This window comes from Zootoca vivipara, chromosome 7 (genome assembly GCF_963506605.1).
Source record: "Zootoca vivipara chromosome 7, rZooViv1.1, whole genome shotgun sequence".
In the NCBI taxonomy this organism is placed as follows: Eukaryota; Metazoa; Chordata; class Lepidosauria; order Squamata; family Lacertidae; genus Zootoca; species Zootoca vivipara.
In genome coordinates, this window is record NC_083282.1 from 70,131,785 (window position 1) to 70,141,429 (window position 9,645).

At 44.2% G+C, this 9,645-nt stretch overlaps 1 protein-coding gene across 1 annotated transcript; it reads right to left on the reverse strand.

Moving 5' to 3' along the window:
• Positions 1-329: 329 nt before the first annotated feature.
• LOC118089515 (uncharacterized) lies at positions 330-9,537 on the reverse strand. The gene is made up of 2 exons (XM_035124280.2): positions 9,373-9,537; positions 330-1,561 (listed from the first exon to the last, which is right to left on the reverse strand). Exon 2 carries the CDS (start codon positions 1,510-1,512, stop codon positions 850-852), a length of 663 nt encoding a protein of 220 aa, XP_034980171.1. The 5' UTR covers positions 1,513-1,561; positions 9,373-9,537; the 3' UTR covers positions 330-849.
• Between the last annotated feature and the right edge of the window lie 108 nt (positions 9,538-9,645).

Below are 9,645 nucleotides of genomic sequence, written 5' to 3' on the forward strand. Positions count from 1 at the left end.
CAGAGGGGAGCCGGGAGTAGTGCTACAAAGATGTCCAAGGCCTAGGAAGAGTGCTATTGGTTGGGAAACTCCTATCCTAAAAAGGAAACCTTTTCCAGCCCTGTCCAGGAGGGATCAATGGATAGTCTGGGTGGGAGAAACTAGTCCATAGTGGATGTTCTAATATAACTTTGGTGGCTTTATTCAGAGCTGAGGGTGGGGCTGATGTGAGTTGGAGTCCAGCAGGCGACTGACAGTTGCACCACAAGAGAGAGAATTAGTCTCTTTATTTGCATTTATACAAAAACACAATGTGCACAAATCGGACATTAAAGAATACAAGTAGTTTTTCGATGCAACAGTTAAATGAAGGAAACCCCCCCTTTTTTTTGCTCTTTCTGTGTACCAGCATTTTAACATGGATTTCTACCTGTAGGTCGCATCTTCCATTTCAGCCCATCACACGAGTTGCATTGTAGGGGGTCTCTGCAATAATAGTCAATAATGTCAATATTCTGAATGTGGCAACAGAATGTGCTCTAAGCAACAGAAGCCTTGTAAAACATCCCACTAAACCTTGTTCAGCTCTGAAGTATGGCTCTTCAGCTACCAGTTAGGGTTGACCACACAGGCCTCTGAGTTACCTTCAGCAAGAGAAGGACAGAGTTGTCCAAGTGCTTCCTTATCAAATGGTTTCATGCCTTTGTCCACGTAGCACAAGTGCCTTATGTGACCAGTTCTTTATTTGCATTTATGCTTCACCTGTTAGCTGGAAAAGAGAATGCAAGAAACATAGCAAGACAGCTGGATGGTGCAAACCGCCTGGAGCTTTTGCCCAACCAATGAAGCATCAGATCCAAGTGTGGGAGTCTAGATTCTTGTAATAGTAACAGACACAGCACTACCACCACACAGAGGCATGGCAAGGTTTGACATCTCCAGAGATGGCGTATCAAGCTTCACAGAGCCCAGGGACCCAAATTCTTCTAAGCTTGCTTCTGGAGAAAGTACATTGTCCTGAGTGGCTTGTATTCCAGAGATCTCCAATATTGGCGGTGGCGGTGGCGGCTTCTTGAAGACTGCAACATCATTTATTTCAGAGCTCTTTGACATATTGTCAGTTGTCGGTTTAGAGGGCTTATCTTCCCTGCATGGAGTAGAAGATTTGGTGTTGTGGAACACACCCTCTGTGTAATTGGTTTTGCTGTCATTTGCAGCGCTCAAGCTTGACAAGTCAAAGGCACATGGCTGGATGGGAGTCTTGCAGAAAGATGTGACAGCATCCGATGAGGCCTGCAGGTTCTCCTTTGTGCTGCTCATGGAGGATTCTGATGCCTTTAGAGCCAGAGAGCTTCCCCTTGTCACATTCTGCATTTTGCTTGCACTGTCGCATGCATCAGGCTTAGGGATGCTGCTCATTTCTAGGAAACAGCTGCTACCCGGAGAGATGCTGTAACCAGAAGCGCCAATCAGAAATCCATTTTCGAATACGTCTTTCAGTGACAGAGAACTAGAACAGTTTTGAGAAGACATTTTTTAATTCCCAAGGAAAAGAGGTCAGTCTTCAGAATCCTAGGAGCACCTGGCGATGGAATTCAAAGGAAAGCTTTGATAAGGAGTTTTGTTTATTCAGTTACCCATCACCCCAAGTTACAAACTAGATTTAGGCACTTGCTTTTTCTCTACTAATGCCAGATAATTTTATTTTATCATGCAGCGTGATCCAAAGCTTATTTATTCAGAATATGTTTTGTGCATGTATAGGATTATAGCCAGGTATTATGTATCCAGCAATTAAAAGTCCAAGAGGACAGGCTTCTGCCATCAAGTCTAAAATTTAACACTAGGGAACAATGTGCATTTATTTCACTAAAATGCACTTAGGTCAGGGGTGTCAACTTGAATAAAATATTGGGGTGGGGAGGCAGCTCAGCCCTGCCCCATATAATCACATGACACGGCACGTGCACACCATTTGAATGGCACTGCCCATCAACTTGGGGGTGCGGTCCTCTCAAATATTTTATTGTGGGGGCAAAGGGACCTCGGCCCCTAGGAGCTGTCTCCCGTGACTTAAGTTAAAATTAATCAAGTTTGCTCCAATACTTGTCTGAAACAATGTTGGGCAGCCATTTTTGTAGGCAGTATCAGGGCTGTTCCAACCTTCCAGGTATGGCCAAGACATTTTGCTGCCTGATGTAAAAGACATTATGACATTCACCCAAACAGACACACACAGTTCTGTGGGCAGGGAACTACTGGACTGGAAGGGGAGCAGAACCGTGGGTGCCCGGATCCGTGGGTGCCATACAGCATGTATGCTCCTTGGAGAATTTTGTGGGTGCTTGGGTACCCAGGGCCCCAGGGAGTTGGCACCTATGGCCTCCACGTAAGGCTGGGGAAAGTCTATTGTCTGAAACCCTGGAGAGACGCTGCCAACTAATGTAGAAAATACTATACTATACTAAACTAGTTTAACAGGAGCATGACAAGCTGTGTGTCTTTGCCACTGCCACTGCCTATCTGCAGTTGCCTCACTCCGTTGAATGCTAGGGGGTTGGCCCTGCAACCCAGCAAAGCCAACAGCCAAGTCTTCACACTGCCTCCCACTAGCCTGAAATCTGCATACTCCTCTACCAAGCTAAGTTTCTCTGCAAAGCCTAGAGTAGAGGAAGCTGACAAGGGGACAAGGACAATTTTTTTAAAACAAAGAAGTCAAGAACTTAACAGGGTATATTTCAATCTTCCCCAGAATAAGAAAAGCTGTTCTTTCTTCTGCCCAAGGTCATAACCCAAAATAGACAGTTCAGAAAGAGCTAATATAGTTTCACAGCTGAACTTATGAGCCAAGAGAAGAGATCAGGCTAATAACTAGAAAACTGAAGTTCTGCTGGCTTAGGTCTGAAGTGATAGCTTCCTAATTTAATATCAATACTTTACTACTAAACTCTACTTATTCCACACACACACCCCAAAAACTTTAAACAGAAACCAATAAAGGCAATCACTTATTTTTAATACTGTAGGTTTCTTTACTTAACAAAACCCCATTCTAAGAGTTTTACTTACTTTCCCCCCTCATAAACAGCAATCTTCTTAAGTAGCACCACTACAGCTGATTCTTATAAATCCTCATGACAGATTGTGGCATTCTTTCTTAATTTTCTAATTAAGCTAGTTTGCAAGGATGTTCGGAAGACACCACCTGAAACTGTTTTAGCCATCAACCCTGCAACAACACTTGCTGCAATTTTGGTATACAACCTGGATCTTTGAACCAGCAGAGCTTAAAAGTATTAATTGCAACTATTTCCTGAGGACTGAAGCAATTGAATTGCAACTGATCAAGTTCAGTTCTATTCATTTGGGTCTGAATAGAAGCCACATTTCTCTTTCCCACTATAGATGTTAATTAATTTGGCCATTACTAAGTTGATTGTTTTATCACCTCTCACCTCTGCTGTAAATGCATGCATTTTAGCTGTAACTGAACTATCATTATCTATATTATTATGGTACTTACAGTTTATTTCCCTCCGGCCTCACTGCTTACAACTGCTCAACCTTTATCACCATGTGCAATCTAGTCAACAAATGCTTATGCTGTAATAATATATTGATGAGTGATTAAGGTGCCATTGTATGAATTGGCTACCATTGGGCAATACTTTTATTAGGACAAACTGAAATGTCATAAAATAGTGCTTGCTTTACCAGTCCAAAATAGTGGTAAGCTGGATGTTTTAGACTGGAAAAGCCTCCTTTAGATGCTACACACATCAAATTACATACCAAAGATTTTGGGATAAAGAAGCCATGGTTGCTCCCCATTTTAAACCACCATTAAGCCTGGCTGTTACCCAGATCTGTCCTGCACCTGGAGTAAAACGCACAGGTTTCTGGTTACGCAGAAAGCAGAAGTAGAGAGAAACATGTTTGCCTTTATATTAGCAAAGCTGGAGATCATATTTGGTGGAAAGAGTCAATTGAAGCCAAATTCTGTAGGTTTAAGCCAAGGGGATGAAATCCTCAAAACGTGGTCTCTCTTCAGGTGGCAGAAAAGAAATTAAAACTTCCTCTGGGTGTAGATCCCTCCCGGAATGGCTAAGTTTGTTAAATTCTCCAGGGCACATAAAAATCAAATGGAAATGAGTTGCTCCATAAGCAACCTCCCCCTGCCCCCCTGATTTAAATCTATTTTAAAAGCAATACTTTTATTAGGACCAAACAAGATGTCACAAAACAGTAACAAGCTTTCAGCTATCATTTTCTCCAGTATTATTCCTTTTGCAGCCAGCGAAGGCACAATTGAATCCCTTGCGCTCGTTACTCCTGCTTCTTTATCAGCGGCATGGCAGGCAGTAATACAGTGGGTGCAGTTCCTCTTGGCATGGAGATGTATTGGTGAGATGACTACTACACCTGTTGCATTCTATGAAGCTGTTAAACAGCCTAGGTGAGCCCTCCTCAACCTGACACCCTCTGTGCTGGCTGGGGCTTGATGGGAGTTGCAGTCCAAAAGATATGGCAGGCAGCTGGCTGGTGAAAGATGGCTTGAGACTCAGGCTGGGGAGGAATAAGCATTTCTATCAAAAATTTGCAAAACAGAGATTCTACTTTGAGTAAAAATGTTTCTGTGACTTTAGAGAACCACATTCTGTTTTCTCTAGACAATTCCTTGCTGTTTTGCTGGTTGAGGGGGGAGTGAGTGTTGAAAGAATACGGTACTTGCCAGAAGGCACATGTGAAAGCTAGCACCTTTCTTTATCTGGTTGCCTAGGCAACGGGGGAGGTGGTGGCTCTCCATCTTCTGAGCTATTTTGCATTTCAGTATGAGAGGAATGCAGTGCAGAGAAACATAATGGTATCTGAAGAAGTGTGCATGCACACGAAAGCTCATACCAAAATAAAAACTTAGTTGGTCTTTAAGGTGCTACTGAAGGAATTTTTTTATTTTGCTTCGACTCAGACCAACACGGCTACCTACCTGTAACTAGAATAATGGGCTTCAGTGATACAGAATAATCATGTTTGCTTGCGAGTAAGACCCATTGGCGTAAGGACGTGGGTGGCGCTGTGGCCTAAACCACAGAGCCTAGGGATTGCTGATCAGAAGGTTGGCGGTTCGAATCCCCGTGAAGGGGTGAGCTCCCGTTGTTCAGTCCCAGCTCCTGCCCTCCTAGCAGTTCGAAAGCACATCAAAGTGCAAGCATGTAAATAGGAACCGCTCCTGCGGGAAGGTAAACGGCGTTTCCATGTGCTGCTCTGGTTTGCCAGAAGCAGCTTAGTAATGCTGGCCACATGACCCGGAAGCTGTCTGTGGACAAACGCCAGCTCCCTCGGCCTATAGAGCAAGATGAGCGCTGCAAACCCAGAGTCGTCTGCGACTGGACCTAATGGTCAGGGGTACCTTTACCTTTAAGACTCATTGGACTAAATGGGATTTACATCTGAGTAAACAGCTGTCATGTTGCATGCCCCGGTCATTAAAAAATAATAAGAAGTGAATGTGAAATGTGTATTCAAAGTGTTCGCTGAACCAACACACATTGAAGCAAAGGGACATTTTAATAAATTAATAAATCCTGCATTGCAGGGGGTTGGACTATATAACCCTCGGGGTCCCTTCCAGCACCACGATTCTATGATTCCATGTCCAACAGCTTGACCTCACCCCAAAGGTACACACACCTCCATTGTTTCCTGAGAAAGACGGGTGCCATAAACAACATGATTCTATATAAATATAAATTTTATATACCGTAAATGCTCAAAAGGAGTGGGCTACATAATCATGGAACCTGTCTGTCACCTTGTTGAAGGTGGATCATTCTGGTTGATGTGTTGAAACACAGTGCTACAAAGCCCTAGCCGATGCATTTTTATTCAAAAGTACGTTCCACAAAAGTTCAGTGCCTCGGGCTACAATTCCATGCACTTTTGAGATGCGGTGCACTCCCAACACATGTTTGATAAGGCCTGCTGTATTCATGGGGCTTAGGACTGCAGCCTAAATTCCCATTAAACTCAAAGAGACTTACTTTCAAGTTACACATGCTTTCTTACCCCGACTCCTAAGGCAGCACAAACCATGCAGACTGCCTATCCTGCAGTTGTATTTGTGGTGGCACCTAGAATGCATATGATAGCTGAGTGTTGCCTTTCAAATCACCAGAGCCGCATTAAAATAAACCAGGGTGCTACCGTAGAATGCGAGTTTACAAGGAACATCAGCGCCATCTACCGGCAGTGACAACAAATGTCTAATCTTGAGGTCAATGGAACTTAATTCCAGATATAAGACTTCTGGAAATCCCTTACTTTGCTGATTAGTTCCTGCCTTCATTTTGCAGGCACGGAATTTTTCAATTAGGGCACACTAGTTGCTGAAATACATCAGACCTATACCCAAATATAGTTTGTACCCATAGGAAGAACTTCACTGGCACCTTAAAGATTAACAAACATATTGTGGTAGAAGCTTCCATGGGCTAGAACAGGCATCCCCAAACTGTGGCCCTCCAGATGTTTTGGCCTACAACTCCCATGATCCCTAGCTAACAGGACCAGTGGTCAGGGATGATGGGAATTGTAGTCCAAAACATCTGGAGGGCCAAAGTTTGGGGATGCCTGGGCTAGAGTCCACCTCATCATGTGCATAAAGTGTCTTCCCAAAGTTAGAGAGTATTTTTTTTAAAGCAACAACAACAAAGGGATCAAAGGGCCAATAGTCTCCACTGGGTGTGTCGCATTATCATGCATGGCGCAAATTAGTCCGACATTCAATGGGAGTGGGTGTAACCAACAACAGACTAGTGGCTGGTTGTAAATCAGATAAACGCTATTCTTCCTGTAACTATTCTCCCTGTTCCAATACTATCTGTTAGGATGAGAGGATTTCTCTGCCTCAGGCAACCACCATGGCTCCTTTCCATGTCAAGGGCGCCCTCCTAGGCTGGGTGACTTTGGCATGGCAAGAAGGAGTCATCTCAGCAAAAGGACCCACAAGATCCCACCTATCAGACATCACCACAAATATGTGGGATGCAGCAGGCAGATTAGTCTATTTTTATTTTCATAACAGTCCTTCGGAAAAAATGACTTGTTCAAGGCTAAGCAGGTACAAGCTCAGCACAGTACATCATATCTCATTTTTGCTTTCTTTTGAGAACCCATCTGATGTGAATGAAAGCTTTGCTATTGTTTTTAACAACTGCAGGAACAAGTAACTGATCTGTACATTTAGTACAGTGAAGAAGTTGTGCTTTGAGAAAAAAAATGACTCGATTTATTATTCAATTATTATTCTTTATTATTACTAGTTATTTATTAAATTTCTACACTGCCCTTTATCTGAGGATCACAGGGCAGTTTGCAATATAAAAACACAAAAATGCACAACTTTGTAACAAAAAATTACATAAACACACACTTAAAAGGTCATAGGTTGAAACAAAATAAAAAAATACCTTCCAGTAGCACCTTAGAGACCAACTAAGTTTGTCAATGGTATGAACTTAGTTGGTCTCTAACGTGCTACTGGAAGGATTTTTTAAATTTTGTTTCGACTACAGCAGACCAACATGGCTACCTACCTGTAATAAGTTCATAGGTTGTTTAATTAGCCAAAGGACTGGGAGAATAGGAATGTTTTTTGCCTGGCGCCTAAAGATATGCAACTTAGATATGCAACAAATGGGGAGTCGCAGCAGATATGCAACAAAAGATATGCAACAAATGGGGAGTCGCCACAGAAAAGACCCTTTCTTGTGTTGCCACCCTCTGGACCTCTTGCAGAAGAGGCAAATGAAGATTATGACTGCTGGGTCCAGGTTGGTTCATATGGGGAGACGTAGTTCTTGATGCCTCCCAAGCTGCTTATCTTCCTACCACCTACTGGAAGCGGGTGGGGTGGGGGGAGGGATACGTATCTACATTTAATGGAGCAACTGTGTCATGTGATAATGAAACAAAGGGAAACCTGATATTGTAATACAACCAGCATTCTTTGCAAAGAAATAACAGGAACTGGGAATGGTTTTCCCAGTAGTGATGTATGGAAGTGAGAGCTGGACCATAAAGAAGGCTGATCGCCGAAGAGTTGATGCTTTTGAATTATGGTGCTGGAGGAGACTCTTGAGAGTCCCATGGACTGCAAGAAGACCAAACCTATCCATTCTGAAGGAAATCAGCCCTGAGTGCTCACTGGAAGGACAGATCCTGAAGCTGAGGTTCCAATACTTTGGCCACCTCATGAGAAGAGAAGACTCCCTGGAAAAGACCCTGATGTTGGGAAAGATGGAGGGCACTAGGAGAAGGGGACGACAGAGGACGAGATGGTTGGACAGTGTTCTCGAAGCCACGAACACGAGTTTGACCAAACTGCGGGAGGCAGTGGAAGACAGGAGTGCCTGGCGTGCTCTGGTCCATGGGGTCACGAAGAGTCGGACACGACTAAACAACAACAACAGGAACAGGCAACCAGGGCAGTCTCGAGCAGGTCGGGCGCCCTGGCACTGAGGCGCGGAGATCGCTCTGGCGCCCCCCCCCTCACAGCGTGCAGCATGGCTTCTGCGCGGCTTTGCCACGCAGCGCCCCACCTGCCGGCCCGGCGCCCTGGAGCCCCGCACCACCGGGACTATACCTAGAGCCGGCCCTGCAGGCAACTAAGGTGCCCTGCAGACGGGGCCAGGTTTAGGTTTGATGAGGCCCTAAGCTACTGAAGGTAATGTCCAGGTGTCCTTATATGTCCAGGTGTCCTTAGTTAACAACAAATTGTTGCTGTTTTTTGTGTTTAATATATGCTATATGGTAATTTATGGACTTAATAGGCATCTAAAGCCATTTGCACATGCAGAATGTAGGCATCCTATATACAGAAATGAGCAAACCAGTGATATTTTAGGGAGCAGGCGGGGCCCATTGCTTACATCATAGGAGCCTACATAACACAAAACACTGTTGCTGTATGTAAATTTTATTTTTTAATCTTATATTTTGGAAATGTACATCCAATTTTTCCCTTTACTTTTTTGGGGGGGGGGCAAGAGAGTGGGGCCCTAAGCTACACAGTAGCTTGTTTAGCTTATACGTAAATCTGGCACTGCCTGCAGATGTTGTTGGACTGGACTACAACTCCATTGGCTATGGTGGTTGCACTGGATAGGAGTCATAGCTGCCAAGTTTTCCCTTTTCTCACGAGGAAGCCTATTCAGCATAAGGGGAAATCCCTGTAAAAAGGGGATAACTTGGCAGCTATGATAGGAGTTCAACATCTGGAGGGCCATAGGTTCTCTTTCCCTGCACCACCTCTTGATTTCATTGAAAGGTAGCTTGCTACCCCCTACTGACTTTCTTTGTTAGTCTGCCTGTCAAGAGGGTGGCATCACTTACCTTCAGGCACTTTTTCTCTTGCAGGGGCTTTCTCAGCTTTTAACATTTCAATGGCAGGCAGAAATCCAATGAGTGAAGCTTTCCCAGCACTGAGCTAGTGGCGGATGGAAAAGGCACCGCCTCTTGAATTCCTGCCTGCTGCGCAGCAATAATGAAAGCCGCAGATGCCCTGCTAGAAACAAAGATTGCAATCCTAGGGTCACAATGATATGGATGCACAGAGAGAAGCTGTGTAGGGTTAATTGTTGGACCTAAGAGTCTCCTCGGTCAACC

What these genes read in the sequence shown, in the direction of transcription:
- LOC118089515 (XM_035124280.2), bottom strand. Translation starts at nt 1,512, where the DNA reads ATGTCTTCTCAAAACTGTTCTAGTTCTCTGTCACTGAAAGACGTATTC.